The 16690-nt window shown below is 35.5% G+C and overlaps 1 protein-coding gene across 1 annotated transcript; it reads right to left on the bottom strand.

Moving 5' to 3' along the window:
* Positions 1–15719: 15719 nt before the first annotated feature.
* Positions 15720–16465, bottom strand: LOC121736709 (dual specificity protein phosphatase 1B-like). The gene has a single exon (XM_042128078.1). The coding sequence runs from the start codon at positions 16410–16412 to the stop codon at positions 15741–15743; it is 672 nt and encodes a 223-aa protein (XP_041984012.1). The 5' UTR covers positions 16413–16465; the 3' UTR covers positions 15720–15740.
* Positions 16466–16690: the final 225 nt, after the last annotated feature.

Raw genomic sequence — 16690 nt, 5'->3', positions numbered from 1 at the left:
AGTTTATCACGTGCAGAGTTGGGCAAAAAGTAATTAGTAATTTTAATCAGATTACAAATTAATCAGATTGATGAAGTAATTGTTGTGCATCTGTGCATCTGAAATTATCCGTAAGTTAATTAGTTAATAATATGTATAAAATGTATTCTAATTTTAGTTTGCAATTAGATTAATAATTTATTTAGACTAACGAGTATTTCAATAATTATGCCCAATGTCCAATGCTGGTAATTATAATACATAAAAACCGGCCAAAGTGCGAGTTCCGCAGCAGCAAAAAGGTTAACTTCTATGAAATAAAAAGGTTTTAGATTTATTTTTATATTTCAGTTGATTTAATGAAAGGTAAATTAAGGTTTACCATTTATGACGTATAAAAAAAACTACTTGCTAGATCTCGTTCAAACCAATTTTCGTTGGTAGTTTTTATAGTAATGAACATCATATAATTTTTTAGAATTATCATGCCCCTACTTTAGAAGTTAGAGGGGGGGGCGGGGGGACACACATTTTACCACATTGAGTCTCTCTCGCAAACTATTCAGGTCACAAAGAAATTATATTAGAAACCTCAATATGATTTTTGAAGACCTATCCATATATACCCCACACGAATAGGTTAGACAAAAAAAATTGTTTCAGTTGTACCTAGGGGAATCCCTTTAAATTTTTGTATCAAAATCTTAATGCGGTTCACAGACTACATCTACTTACCAAGTTTCAATACTATAGCTCTTATGGTTTCGGAGAAAAGTGGCTGTGACATACGGACGGACAGACAGACAGACAGACAGACATGACGAATCTATAAGGGTTCCATTTTTTGCCATTTGGCTACGGAACCCTAAAAACTCCCACACCGGTTTCGGTGGCGGTGGCCGGTTTCAATAAAACCAGACCAGTTACGCAGGAGTAATATCAGAGTGCCCAAGTGTGTGCGCAATACATAAGAGCTCTCTGCGGGAAGTGCGGGAAGGGAAGCAGAAGCGGGAAATCTCTGTCTTTTCCCGAGACATAACGTATATCTGCATACCAAATATCATCAAAATCCATTGTAGCGGTATAAGCAGAAATCATTTTATTGAATGCCTGGGAACCGTAATTTTTTTCGGAATAAAAAGGATCCTATGTCCGTTTCAGGGACTCAAAGTATCTCCATACCAAATTTCGGAAAAATTGGTTCAGCGGTGTGGGCGTGACGAGGTAATTTTATATAATAGGACATTAATGTTATATGTAATAAGCCCTATAGCAATATAGCATTAACCATTTTTATACTTTTTCTTTTAAAAACGAATGTAAAATTAATTTCTTTTTTCATAATCATAATCTACGCATTTCAACAAAAAAAAATGATACCGCACAATAACATTTTTTTGCTTAAAATAAGCAGAAAATAAAGATTATTCCAAAAAAACTTAAAACGCCGATTACTCAAAACTAGTCCGATGTGGGATGACACACCAATGCTTAACAGCATCCATATAATATTATACTAGATGTCGCCCACAACAGCTCCGTTGCTCCAAAATTCGTATATCGCACGGGAACCGTACATTTTTCCGAGATAAAAAGTATCCTGTCTTTTCCCGGGACTCAAAGTATCTCCTTACCAAATTTCAGCAAAATCGGTTCAGTGGTTTGGCCGTGAAGAGGTAACAGACAGACAAACAGACGGACAGACAGACGTATAGTCCCTACGCCTAATATTGTAGATCCTCTCCTCTCCACCTCTTTTTATTCTAAAATAAAAAGTATAACTAAAATAACGGTTGTCGTACATTCCATGGAGGAGCGTCACAGGTTACAAAAATAGACAAAATATTTTGGATTATGTTGCCAGACGAAGCGTGCCTAATAAAATCTGTCGGAGGATAAACAGTGAACTTTTAGAAAACTGCCTCTAGGCTTCTAAATGTTAATAAACTAGGTTTTAAGGCCACGCACTTGCAAGTCTTTTGATATTGCGAGTTTCTATGCGACGGTAGTTGCTTTTCATCAGGTGACAAGTTTACTCGTTTGCGAGTATCTAAGGGCGACAGTAGTTGATTTCCGTTAGGTGACCGTTTGTTCGTTTGCTTCCTTATCTATACATCTATACATATACATAAAATTGGAGTGTCTGTTTGTAATATTGAAAGAACCGTTTTTACTCGATGCATATGAATGTATATACGGTACATACACCAAAACAACATTTTTTACAGTTTTTGTCTGTATGTCTGTCTGTCTTTTTTGGCACACAGCTGATGTAGTAAGGCATAACTTAGGCTACTTTTTAACCGACTTCCGAAAAGGAGGAGGATATATTTAACTTTTTTTATATTGGTTTGCGTATAACTCCGTCGTTTGTAGACCGATTTCCAAAATTCTTTTGTTGTTGTATGAGATGTAGCCCGAATCTGGTAACATGGTCACAAAAGTGGTGATCTGATGATGAAAGGACTCCTTAAAATTTATATGGAAACATATAGTGATTTTACATTTTTCTGAAGGATTTTAAGCTTAAACTACCAAAAAATAAGAATTTGCGCCGAAGTACACCCTGGTTCCGAAGGTGCTGTACAAAACTCTTGAATCCGTATAGATAAATGTTCGGCAATATTGGCGTTGTTTCAACAATCAAAAGCATATTATTATGTCAATGTGTCAATAATACTAATCATCATCATCACTATAATGATGCCATGAATCATCACATAATTATCAAAAATCTTGATTTTGATTATATTATTGTTCCACCGTTTGTTGACTGATTTTCAAAACTCTTTTGTTGCTACTTAGTGTTTATAGAGATACAATTACCTGAATTTGGTAAGTACAATGCTTACGAAAGTGGTGATCTGATACTGAATTCGTTAGATATAGAGGGAACTTCTGGATATTTTTTGGGACACACATAGGCGCGTCAACTATTTCTGTATTCAATCTTCATAATTTTTTACTCCGTAGCAGCAAACTTTAGCGCAATTTCTATGTGCAATTTACCGTTTTTTTTGTAGATCTAGATTAAAATAACTAAAAAGTATTAAATAATAATTCATATTCTGTACTCAGTATTTCTATTCTCAGTCTTCATTATTTTGAAGTCGGTACCAACTACCAGCTAACCTAATCGCCAGTTCTATGACAAAATATAACTGCAACTTATGTGACTGGTTCCGACTTCAAATTATGAAGATAGAGAACAGAATACTGAGTACAGAATATGAATTATTAATTAATACTTTTTACTTAGTTCATTTAAGAAAATTACTATCCTTATTTATATATTTATTTTATATATATTTATTATTATATAATATTTACCTTGAAAGTTGGTTTCAATTTTTGTTTCAAAAATTGAAACCGAAATAATTTTACACTTATTCGTTATCCTTAAGATTTTCTATACAGTATTGGCGTTTTTATCTACAACTTTAGGTTCATGAAAAGTGATCAGATAAACTACTTAACAAGATCCCATTTTCACTATTTGGGTAAGGAAGGGGTAAATTTCTCTCTTTTTCATTTTCTTTTTTTATCACAACTTTTTAATAATTTTTATAACAAGTCGCGGGCAACAGCTAGTTTTATATTAAAAAGGTGCTGCTCTTTTAGAGCTACTGATATGTAGGTATATGGGTATAATGATAAAAAATATAATACTATCTGTTCTCGCAACATGGTACGCGCATTAAATCCCACAAGAACCGTGCATTTTCCATGTATTTTATGCCTTCCAAGTTTATAGTTTAGAGCAGCAGGAGTAGACAAAGGAGTCTATTTTAAATATTATTATGAAGATCCTGTATTTTATTATGACCATTAGACCATTTTGTACATCTCACTCTGGCAAATAAATTATTAATATTATATTATGCGCAAAATTACATAACATAAATAACACTTAAGAGGATTCCACACCGCCCTTTTTTCCATACAAACGTTGTCCCCTGTTTCCTCCCTGGATAATGCTAGTAGAGTTATAATTTTTTTCCTGAATACCTACGGCCACTAATACAATGTCCCTATGTTTTCTTTTTTTTCATAATTTAATTATTAAATAAGATATGAACATTCAAAAACCCAAAAAAATGGCCAGATTTTCCGCTGTGTTCAAACGTCCAGGAAACAGATTTGGATAGATTATACAAAAAAAGCAAAACATAGGAACACAGCTCAAGCCCTTTTTTAATCTTTAATGAAAAAAGTACTTAAATCGGTTAAGTTTTGGAGAAGGAATCAGGGGACAACAAATCGTTGATTTTCTGGATTTTCTGCAGTTGTCTCTATCGCGTTCTGCGGTATAGGCTTGAGGTAAGGGAGACAGCTATAGATATTACACGTACTTTTTTTTCATTTCTCTAGCCCCTGGTGTATCCTCTTAACAGTCATTCACACGTGACGGCTTGCGAATGGCTTACAAACTTCATTATATAGATTTTCTTGTAATAGTCCATTGAAATGTTACATGAGCTTTGCATTTATTAGATGACGCAATTTTATTTTTGGGACATGCAGGGGGGTCAATAGAAGCTTAACCTCAAGTTTGTGGGGTCGCCACCCTTGTGCCGCCATCTTGGAAAAAGGGATGACAACTAACAACAGTATTTTCGCGAAATCTCGGAAACTATACGTCTTACAAAAAAATTGTAAAAGTCATAATTTCTTGCAAATTACGTTGCCTACAAATATGTTTATATAGTAAGCTCGTTTGCCCCCTTATTTCATTAAAAAAAAAAAAAAAAAAAAAACATCCACACATGCCGCCGGCTTCGGGGGTAAGGCAGTCTGAAAGCAGGTGTCAAACCGGGCGGTATATAAGCCGGCGGCGGCATGTGTGGGTACGCCATTACATTTCAATGGACTATAAACATTTAGCCCGGCCGCACAATATCCGAAATTTCTGATCAGAAAAATTCGGACGCCCGCCACTCTGTTCATACATTTTGTTGTAGACCCCGCATACTAGAATTCTGACGTGTCAAATGTCAAGTCGCACTCAGAGTCGGATATTAAACTTAACTGTAATTAAAATATGAAGAGTTTGATAGATAGTATGTGGAACTTATCAAAATCTTTAAAACGCTACACTGTTTTTCCATACAATCGTATTCCCATGTTTTCTCCTTGGAAAATGCGTCTAGACAAATGATTTTTTAGACAATATTGGTATCTGTTAAAGCTATGCCTCGTACGATTTTTTCAAAATTTACTAATAAATAAAAAATATGACCCTTCAAAAATCGCAAAAAATTAATGCCCCGTACCACGCCAATTCACCGACCATAAAACAAATTTGAAAGATTTTTAAGATAAAATAAAAACGTAGAGGCATAGACACACTCTTCCTGAAGATGTTTAAAATAATAATAATTAGATAGGCTCTATTTTGAAGGAGGAATCAGAGGACTACGTTACCTCGATTCACTGTATCTGTCTCTATCACAATACACGTGCCGGCGCGGGGTGAAGCGTGATGGCAATAGTTTCTTCGTTTAAATTCTTCTGCACCCGCGTTACCTCTTAGATATTATAGTAATTCGACGCCTCCGTGGTCTAGTGGTATAGAGCGCGGCTCTTGACTCGGAGGTCGTGGGTTCGATTCCCGCGTTGGAAACATGTTATTTTCAAGTTTAGTTAGGACAACGTAGGCTGATCACCTGATTGTCTGACAAGTAAGATGATCCATGCGTCGGATGGGCATGTAAAAAGTAGGTTCTGCGCCTGATCTCTCGCCAGTCGTGTCGGTCGTCCGTCCCACTGGGTTATGAGAGTAAAGGAATAGAGAGTGCTCTTGTGTAATGCGCACCCACTTGGGCACTTTAAAATTACTCCTGCGTAGCTGGCCTGGTTTCAATGAAACCGGCCACCGTCACCGAAACCGGTGTGGGAGCTATTATTATTATTATAGTAATTAATATTCTCCTCTGAGTTCGGCAATGAGAGTCTATGATGAGATTACCTAATGATGTTTTGATTGCACAAGAATAAACTGCTGTTGTGCAAATAGTGTTTCTAATTTAATCCGACATTGACAAAATGTATCACGGGTTCTGGACAGGATTTACTTTCAACAGAAAATAAGTCTTCTAATTGCATGGCAACGATCGAAGGCAACAAGGGTCAAAACTGTAGATTTAAATTAGATTAATCGATTTATTTCATGTCTTACAAGAGATAACTTCTTTAGCGCCCTTGTAGTATTAGTTTAACTTCCTTTCGTTCTTGGCCACTGACCTCCATTATACAAGTACGCTGGACTTACGATACACTTTTTTTTTAAATCGTTTTTTTACTTATCTAAACAAATACAATATTTAACAAAGTGCAGTACCACGGAAACCTCGCAGGGTTTATCTGTGATCCAGCGAGTCGCTAATTACACAATAAGTAGATTGTTATTTGAAATTACTGCTGGTTTTTGTGCCTATTTGAAGCGGAATCAGCGCCCCCAAATTTGACGTAAAACTGACGTTTGAAAGTCGCCATATTGGCACTGACAGCAGTAGTGGGATACTTGGAACTAATACTAGTTTCTACAACCAATTAAGCGGCAATATGCAAGTTACGTCAGATTTAGTTCTCTTCCCCCGCATTGGGGGCGCTGATTCCGCTTAATATAGGCACTAAAAGCAGGTGGGTATCATAAGTCCAGCGTACTTGTATAATGGAGGTCAATGTTCGTGGCTAAAAAATGTTTAAGTCACTAAGGACATGTGACTTGATAAAATATTCGTAAGACGAAGGGAGAGTACACAGTAATTGGTGTGACGTAGGAGAGAAAGTTATATTCCACCCTTATTTTATTCGCAAATCTTTTGTTTTCCTTTCTGCTACTATTCACGAAGTGCAATCGCCAACCAGTTGTTTTATTTGTTTTTAGCAAATTTTTTATTTTTTTAATAACAAATGGTAAGCTAGGAATAAAATATGCTGGTGGTTTTATGAGATTTTGGTAGAGAAATATAAACTAGACATCATATAAATCACCTCCATTAACTCTGAACACAAGTTTCGATGAGTTTGCCAGAGTCTAGCTGGATTTACTAACATCATAATATAAATTGATATACAGTATATCAACTTCATATTCGATCGCCTGAATCGGATCCACCACGGATCCACGCATAGCATAACAAAAGAATAATAATTGAGCGACCTCTTTCAGTCATCAGTGGTGAGTGGTGACTGAAAGAGCTAATGCGAGAGCGTAGTGACTCACCACTCACCACACTCTGACATTAGCGGTTAACAAAGGAGCCATTTTCAAAAGAAGATGCATAGGAGCTCGCTCTATTTTAAGACGCTCCCCTATATGGATAAGCCGTAATTTACCGTTTTAAGAGTCTTATTAATTCATAATTTGAAAGCTATAAAATTATAATAAAATAAAAATAAAGTTTAAAAAAATAAAACATCCTCATGCTCCTCGATCATTTGAGGAGTTGGATAGTTTAAGATCGAGTGAATCTTAGCCCCAAAATAATTGAAATAAAAATAAAGTTAAAAAACTAAAACCCGACTACTAAAACACGCTCTAAAAAGTACGAAACAAGAAAACAGTTTATAGGGATATGGAAATGTTTAAAGGATAGCCGTGGTCGTATGTATGCCCTTTATTATATTAACATAATACAATATAATTAATCTATTTTGCTCTAGTAGGTGGCATACGACCACGGCCATTGACACCCCACACGACATTGTCAGGAAAAATATATTTTTTTTGTTCTTTACTTTCAGTCCCCTTGATGGTGCTACAGTCAATTTAACGTGCTGTCATGTAGCCTATAACCAGCGGACAGTCAAGAGGCTTCTAACGACACCTCATTTGTCCAAATGCGTTAAGTAGTTTTAACGTTACGAGGGAACAGATGAACATCCATATCCACATGCATACATACATACATACATACTTACATACATACAGGCCAAAATCATAACCCTCCTTTTTGCTTAGCCGTAGTCGGGTAAATACAGCAATAATGTTTAGCATATGAACATTCCTTTCTCCGTTATTATTTTATTTATTATACTCATGGTATCAGCTTCCAAAGTAATACCAATTTATTTAAATTCAAGCATACATTCAGTATCTCCCTAGTATTTACAAATTACGTTTATTTGAAACACACGCCAATATATCTACAATTTCATTAACTGTATATTCGCCGTTTTTTTTAGTCAATTTTGAACTAAGATAAGTAAAAAAATAGGAATTTGGTGAGATCTCGGCAACACGGCAAATGTATGGTCAATGTCGTTTGCTCAGGGGATGGCCTTAAAGACACCGTCTGTACTCTACTATATGCCACTTATACTGTCATCGCGTAAGTATTGTTTATGGACAGCTAGTTTGGACATGTAACCTCTGCTTATATTTAGCACCACCAATTAATACGAGGAAAATTTAACAGCCTAGTGATGACATACTAACTGACACACGATTTTGACATTTACTACAACGGCACACGGGCCAAATTAGATCGTGTGACATTGACACATTTATATTGTACTTGGCACTGACAGACAGACTGAAAAAAGAAATTCTGTACTGGACGTCCTTTCTGATTAGTGATTATGATTGTGAGTCCACAAATTGCAAAAAAACTACTTTTTTCTCTCTTTTTCGCTCTATATTTTCTCTTTGCTCTCCTCCTATACTCTCCTCCTATGACAAGAAATCGTTAGATTCGACGAGACTGACAAAAATGCTACTTACGAGTTACGAACTTACGACTCAACATCCAAATCCATACCACGGACATAAAAAAAATACGGACGTAACCTTCTTATAATCACGAGTGAAGCCTAGTTATGGCCGCCCGTGTAGGACGTGTGCGTGATATGAGGGTTGCCATATAAATCATAAATTTCCCTACTTTTTAAATTTTGTAAACTCAGACAAGTTAAATGTATTTTTTATACTTAAACATATTTTTATGTTTTTTTCGCTTCAGAAATGTAAGCGGTTGTTAAAGATGTCATAATGAAAATATTATTTTTATGACACTATAGATAGAAAAAAAAACACATGTTACGTACAGAGAAGTATATTATTTACATAACATTATTAGTAATAATGATTATGTACAAACATTTACAATAATAAAATTATTACTAGCTATTTGACCGAGCTTTGCTCGGTATTCGATAAAACACGAATAAAATGACATTTTCTAAAAATAATTCCTAGCTAGATAGATTTATCGCCCCCGAAACCTATATACGAAACCTGTATACGAAAAGATATAAGATACTTATGTCCCGTAACCCGTTTCATCAAACAATCAAGTAATGTTAAATAAATAATGGCTTGTTAAATCAGTTAACGGCCTGTTAGAGCTATCGAGAGTTCTACCATGCGCTAACGTCAAATCAAATCACCTAACATGGTGTTAAATTTATTCCTGGTCTAGAGGTCCTTTCAATATTTTCATTCCTACTAGGTCTCAATGACGCTCGGGTGACTACACCAATAGCACCTTTCCTCCCCTACTACTGAAGGAAATCTAAGACAACAATTTTATCTATGGACGCTTACGCCACGTCAGTCTAACCCCGTGCTAAGTACCTGAAGGACTTGTGTTATGGGTACCAGACAACGGAAATATATTTAATACTGTTATACTATACATATATTTAAGATTTTTATTATATGATACACATATTTAATACACACCCATGACCCAGGAATTTTGAAAACTTTTTGTTCCGTCGGCAGGATTCGAACCCGCGACCCCCGGCTTGAGCTACCGACAGCCCACCCACTGAGCCACAGAGGTCGTCAAACAACAATTATATCCACTTTTGTAAATTAAGAAATTAATAGGGGTGTAGACTATTTTTAGGAAATATATTTATTTTACAGATGTACCATCAAGGAAGTTGATTGCTATGCAATTGACAGACCAACGTTATTTGGTCGAATACTTATGTCAATTCAATGTTAATTGTGATCTGTCGGCTGGGTTTGACGTAACGCAACCAAACTACTTATGTCCCCGATTTGCATAGGAATCAACTTCTCTGATAGTACATAAGTATTTTGTTACACCTAAAAATATGTATAAAAAATAAATACACTCTTATTTCAATTAAAAAAATCACTTATTAAATATAAAAAATATTATAAAGTTATTAAGTAAAATATGTCCATTTTCGGTAATTCTATACTTAATACAAACTCTCAAAAAAACAATAATTTGTATTAGATTTCGTTTACTGTCTACACCCCTATTATTGTATTCCTGCCTAATTACTGGTCAATAGTATGCTAAATACTTACATGACACTAATAAAAGACAATAAAATTAATTATTTGATTATTTAAAAATAATTTAAAATTTTCCCCGGTTTGGGGAAAATTTCCCCACTTTGTTACGGACATTACTGACCTGTTGAAGTTGAATTAATATTTACATTATTTTATCAAAATACTTTAAAAATATGTTATCTTACCTATGAAATATTATTCCTTGATGTTTTTTGTGTAAGGTTGTATTGTTCTTGCACCATTTTACAACACAAGATGGCATATTTATTTTTATTTAAGAATGACAAAGACGTGTCACCGCGATGCAGTCTAATGGGGAAGATTTTTGCCATTTTTCTCCGCTAGGTGTCGCGATTCCTATGATCCGCTATGCCTATCTGTGCATCGTTACATTTGAGATCTTTTTGACGTTTTTATAATAAATCTAATAAAAATGACAAAGTGTGCAGTGCCGGGATGCAAGGAAAATGGTTAACTTTTGTTCCCAAAAGATAAAAATAGGAAAAGGTTGTGGGCTAAACCAATAAAACGGCCAGAATTGGCGAAATCGCAATCTTCATATTTACGATTTTGTGGACATTATTTTACAGAAAATTATTACAAAACTTTTCTTCTAATTCTTTTGTATGGTAAATTTTGTGCTTTCAGAGGTGAGGAAGAATATTTTTTCTTCGGGCGATGAAAACTCTATAGCTTTTGAGTGGACACTTCCTCTAATACCTACTACAGTTTTATGTTCAATCATATCAACTGTACCAAACAACACAGTAGCAACATGCTTGCAATGTGAATTAACTCCAGATCCGGCTGTTCATTCACAATTAGTCTCTTCTAATATACCATTTTTGTATAATTTAAATATTAACCTCATACTGAGTTTTTTTCATTGCTGCTTTACAATAACCTTTTATATATTATGTAAAATCATTTATCGAGACAGCTCTTAATATAAGAAGGTATCTATTCTCGTATAAACTTTTCCCCTTTATTAATGATTGACTGCATCTGAAAGAATTAAAATTAAGTAAGTAGAGTAACACAGCAAACTTTTTTCCTGATTATGAAAAATGATCTTTTATAGGTACAAAAAGTTTATTAAATGAATTAATATACTCACTCTCCAAAATACTCTTGTATTTGATGTTTATTGCTGTTTATATCTTTATAATAATCGTCTGTTGGTATGACCATAACTTCGGTTTGTACTGGTTCTGAGGGACATGATTTATCAGTGAAGTTAAAATTTCTATCATACGTTTCTAAAACCTACAAAAGCAGAAGATAGCTTAGAACTTGTTTTTCACAAACAATAATAAACGAAGTGAATAAAGGTTCATAGAATTATGGTCAAGAGTTTAATGTTAATCAGTAAAAACATTCACCAAGAAAATATAAAGTACTGTAGTAATTTATTTAGGTACTTTTATTTACTAACCTCTCTACAAGGTCTGCCTTTCTTCCACTACAGGAAGCACCCCTCTTCTTTAATTCTTCTTTGAGCTGATTTAATTTCCAGGTACAATACATTGCACAGGTAAACAGCAGACAGGTAAACGTGGCACAGGTAAACGTTATACAAAAATATTTCGTATGAACCGCTCTGAACCATAGAATGTAAATAGATCATACGCGTGGCGCCCTCTGACTATGAAATCTTCCCCATTGCGTAATGGCGGTACGATCGGCTTATTACAGTGCGAGTGTTTGTGCAAGATGTGTACGTATGATCGCCTGGGCTTATTAAGGGTGCTTCACTCATTTCTTAATGGCGATCCGTCCGTATTTTTTTACGTCCGTGATCCATACGTAATATTATAATTTATGCGAAAGTATTTTTGTCTTTCTGTCTCGCTTTCACGCCAAAACGACTGAACCGATTGTAATGAAATTTTGTAACAGATAGTCTAGACTCTAGACTCTAGAGCCTGCAAAAGGACATAGGCTACTTTTTAACTAGAGAAAAGGGTTGTACCGGTAGGTAGTGGGGGAGGGTCAAAGTTTACCGCGCTGTAAACTGAAGACCACGCGGACGAAGTCCCGGGCAGCTAGTTTTTCCATAATTTACAATAATTTACTGAATATAAACACACCGGCAAAATTAGAGGAACATAACAAAATTTTCAATTTTTTTTAAATTGTTCACTGATTTTTATATATTTATTTATTTATTTACTGATTGATTATTAAAAAATAAATTTTATATAGATTTAGGGCATAAAAACGTGAAAAATAGAAAAAAATCAGCAAAAATCAAAAAATTAAGAAAATCTTTGAAATTTCAGTAGTAAGTTTTTAAGATAAATTCACCATTTTTATTAAAGAAATGCCATGTTAAAAGCGTGTAATGCCTTCTATGGATCTCAAGAGGGCCAGGATACGCCATTCCATGCTTGCATTTTAATAGTCAATCATTTCCTGTGGGATATTCTCCTACTCCTCCAGTAGCGCCAACTCGAGCTCCTGGACACATTTTGGAGCTGGAGTTTTAACTCGTACCGTTCACCCATTGATGTGCCACACGTCTTCAATCGGATCCACATCCGTATCCGGATCCGTAGACCACGCTGGCCTCTCCACCTGGGCTACGCCAGCATCGTTTAGGTAATAATGCCCGATTTTCTTACTCTATGGACGCACATAAAATTGAAATTACTACCTAAAACTGTGTAAAAGGCATACCACGCAGTTCCAGGATGTCGGTGCTATAGCACTGTACTGTCAAAGTACCATCATCTATAATCATCAGCTCCATGCGGGCTCCAAATCATATGCAACTCCAAACCATTACGGAGCCTGCATCATAGGCCACTGTTTCCTGTAAGTTTGATGGCCTGTAGCTTTCCTTATGATTTATCCACATTCTTTATCGCCTGTCAATACAATGTACACAGAATTTGCTCCCATCACTGTACAGCACAAGATTTCACTCACTTGTCTAATTTTGATGTTCACGCGCAAATCTTAGCCTGGCTCTTCGGTGTCCTGTCTCAAGTTTTGGTGCCCTTGCTGGCACTTTTGAGTTTAATTTAACTTCTTTGAGTCTTCTTCTTACTGTACAATCACTTATACGTTCATCTTGGACCTGTTCCGACAGGTTTCATGTCTGCATAGCAGTTTGAGGTCGATTTCTTAAGTTTTGTTTCCTTACAAAATGGTCATCCTGAACCATTGTCACCCGATATCTGCCTTGTTCTCGTCTCCGAACGTAAGATCCAGTCTCTCTGAAGCGTTGAAAGTTACGATGAACCACGGAAGCCGACACACCTAAGGCCTGACTGACCGAACGGTAGGTGTGACATTTCTCTATCGTGGTTACAGCTCTAGCTGTCGCAGATGCTGGGAAATCACTAATTTTGTATCTAAGCAATGTGTTCTTCCAAAAACCAAACAATCAAATGAGCTGAGCATACCTTTCACCCCGCTAAAACGCCATTCTTATCAGGAACACTTACAACGTCAATAATCGAAAAACACTTATTAGGGCATAATTGCTATAAAAACCTGTCAACTTGCCAGTTTTGTTCAATATTTTGTTTCTTGAATGAGCTTAGAAGCTATAAAAAAAGGCTTTCAGACAGCCTTGACCCACTTGAGTTCAAGTTTTGGCCCTTTTTACCTATGTTCCGCTAATTTTGCCAGTGTGTGTATAATATTATTCATAACATCCACTTCTTTCAAAGTAAGTATGTAAAGTTTAATGTAACGGCACGTTAAATAATGTTCTATAAACAAAATGATATTAATACATTTTTTAATTGATATTCACATTTCTCATTCATTATGGAAGCTTATTTGCCGTAATATCTTATTTGCAACTCTAAGGGCCTGTTTCACCACTTTCTGATAAAGTGCCTAATAGGCTATTCACAACTTTCTTGACAGATTCTCCATACTTGATCTGTCAAGTTAATTGGTACGGTAGATAGCCTTATCAGGAAGTCGTGAAACAGGCCCTAAGGGTGGATTGAAAATGTCAAATCTTTGGTTAAATATGGCGTTCTTACGCCATATTTAACTTGAACCATAACCTCTCATACTTATATCGAATTTTTTTTGTGAAAATTTACTATGTTTCTCAGTGACAATTATAACAAATATTTTTCCTGTAGATTTTTACGGATAATTCAATAAAATAAATAAATAAAATAAAATATCTTTTTATTCAAAATGGGTATCATGATACACTTTTTGAAAGTCGAACGAAGAAACTACGTTGCCTACCACCATTTTTTATACTCTCAATCCCATTAACTGTAGCTAAATAAACGCGACAGACATCTGTCAAATTCTGTGGTCAAAGTTAAGGTACCACCTTCAACTTTAACCACGCCTCTGTTGCAACCCACCCTTCCGCCTTTTATGTACCGCTTCCTTTAAATAATAACCGATAGTGAATCAACTAGACGGGTCTCTAGGTATTGTCTTTATCCACAAACATAACACGACAGACAAATACAGGCTACGTGATATTTTTATTAGTGGCAGTTCGCTTTAGAGTCCTCGCAGACTACAGACTTACGGCCGATAATTTGACCAAATTGGGGTATCAGTAAGTATATTATTATCGGCCGATACAAATCGCTTAGTGGGCGCACCTAAACCTAGGGCTACCCCAATGAATGCCAACCACCCCGATCTTGGGCAGCCCTCATCCATCCGCTGCCAGCCACAACCAAGACATAAAATTTGTTAAGAGTCCGTATATACGAATACGAAATTCGAAATTTAACTGATTAACAGACGTGATTTAACAGTTTAAATATAGTATTTCTATAAGTTTTAATGCACAACATGTAAGATCATTTTAATTATAATCTAATGTTGGAGCTAGATTTTTGTTTTTTTTTTAGCATTTTTAAATAATCCAACTCAAACCCGCGACAGTTTTGTGATTTTTGCTGTAAAAGGTTTAGAATATCACCTGTTTATGGATTGTATTGACGTCTTAACGGTATGAAAAAAATACAATGTACTGTTGAGAAAGTCGTCTATACAATGTTGGAAATACTTTTTACCACTTATAATGAAATAGTTGAGTAAAAAAATATGTAACTCAGCAAAATTTTAGAGAAAAGAATTGCTGTTAATTTCGGCAACTTGGAGCTGTAATTCATAAAAAAAAACGACAGAAATAATCTATATATAAAATTCTATCCAATTCGAGAAAAAAGAAAAAAAAAAAGAAAAGCAAATTGTGCCAAAAAACACAATTCAAAACAACTTAAATCTCACATTAGCCTTGCGGCGAATAATATAATGTGAGATTTAGGTTGTTTTGAATCGTGTTTTTTGGCACAATTTGGTTTTTTTTCTTTTTTCTCGAATTGGATAGAATTTCATCTATCTATATAGATGAAATTCTATCGTTATTTTTGTCGTTTTCTTCAAAATTTCGGCAAAATTTCGTATACGGACTCTTTAATCAAAAACATTCAGCACCAGGAAACAAAAAAAAACATTTCCAGTTACGTGATTTCAGCTATAATAATGTCATAATAAGAGCTATGGGTATAAATACCGCTGCAAAAATAACCACAACGGATATCGCTATTTTGATGTTTCTGGCGTTCACGTTGCAAAACGCCTCCAATTTTTTGAAGCCGGCCACTCTGTAGTTCGCTCGCTCGTACTGCTTTAACTGCCTGACGAAGCCGGGGTTCGGATGGATGAACTTCCTCCTCTGCTTCACGATGTTGTACGCTTGATCGAAAGGCAACCTGTACTTGTACATCAAGTACGCGATGACCAAGGTCGCAGATCTGGACACGCCGAAGTGACAGTGCACAATCACGTTCCCTTTACTCAGCCCTTCGTCAATAAAAGAATTAGATAGCGGAAAGTATCGCAGAAGATTCGTGTCCGACGTATCGGATGCTTTGATAAACAAATTGCTGATTCCATCTTCCAACGCGCTTCTTGGCAGCTTCCGATTTTCGACCGTCAGAATATGGGTGATGCTTAGTCGTCTGAGTACTTCCTTATCGGCTGCTGCTCTGGCGTTGCTGAGGTACAGTCCAGGAATGATTTGGGAGTAGCAGGCTTGGGTGAACAGATCGATTTCATTGTATAGAGCCTTCCTCGTCCAGTTCTTTAAGCTGGCGAAAACCGCTACCTGTTGATTATAGGCAGCTGTGAAGACGGTTTTAAACATCACAAAAAGAATTTACTCACATTGTATTTTGGTCGAGTGTTTCCTTGACTGTCATTTTTAACAGGAAGAATGATATTTCTGTCGTATCATATTGTGACACAAAGATGTTTTTTATAAATAAGGTTTTAATAACAACTTTTTGTCTGTGGCAAAAAACAATTTCATCTCTATATTTTCCATAAACTTATAATATAGGTACTGTCTCAATTATTTTTTTTATAAAATCGCGTTGATTATGGCTTCAGCACTCTTCGTTTTTCCATGAAAACGTAAACGAA

This window comes from Aricia agestis, chromosome 19 (genome assembly GCF_905147365.1).
Source record: "Aricia agestis chromosome 19, ilAriAges1.1, whole genome shotgun sequence".
Lineage (NCBI taxonomy): Eukaryota > Metazoa > Arthropoda > Insecta > Lepidoptera > Lycaenidae > Aricia > Aricia agestis.
The sequence above is the reverse complement of the archived record's forward strand: the minus strand, read 5'-3'. Positions and strand labels throughout refer to the sequence as shown.

Bases quoted from the DNA above. Each gene is read 5' to 3' on its own strand.
- LOC121736709 (XM_042128078.1), bottom strand. From the start codon at position 16,412: ATGTTTAAAACCGTCTTCACAGCTGCCTATAATCAACAGGTAGCGGTT.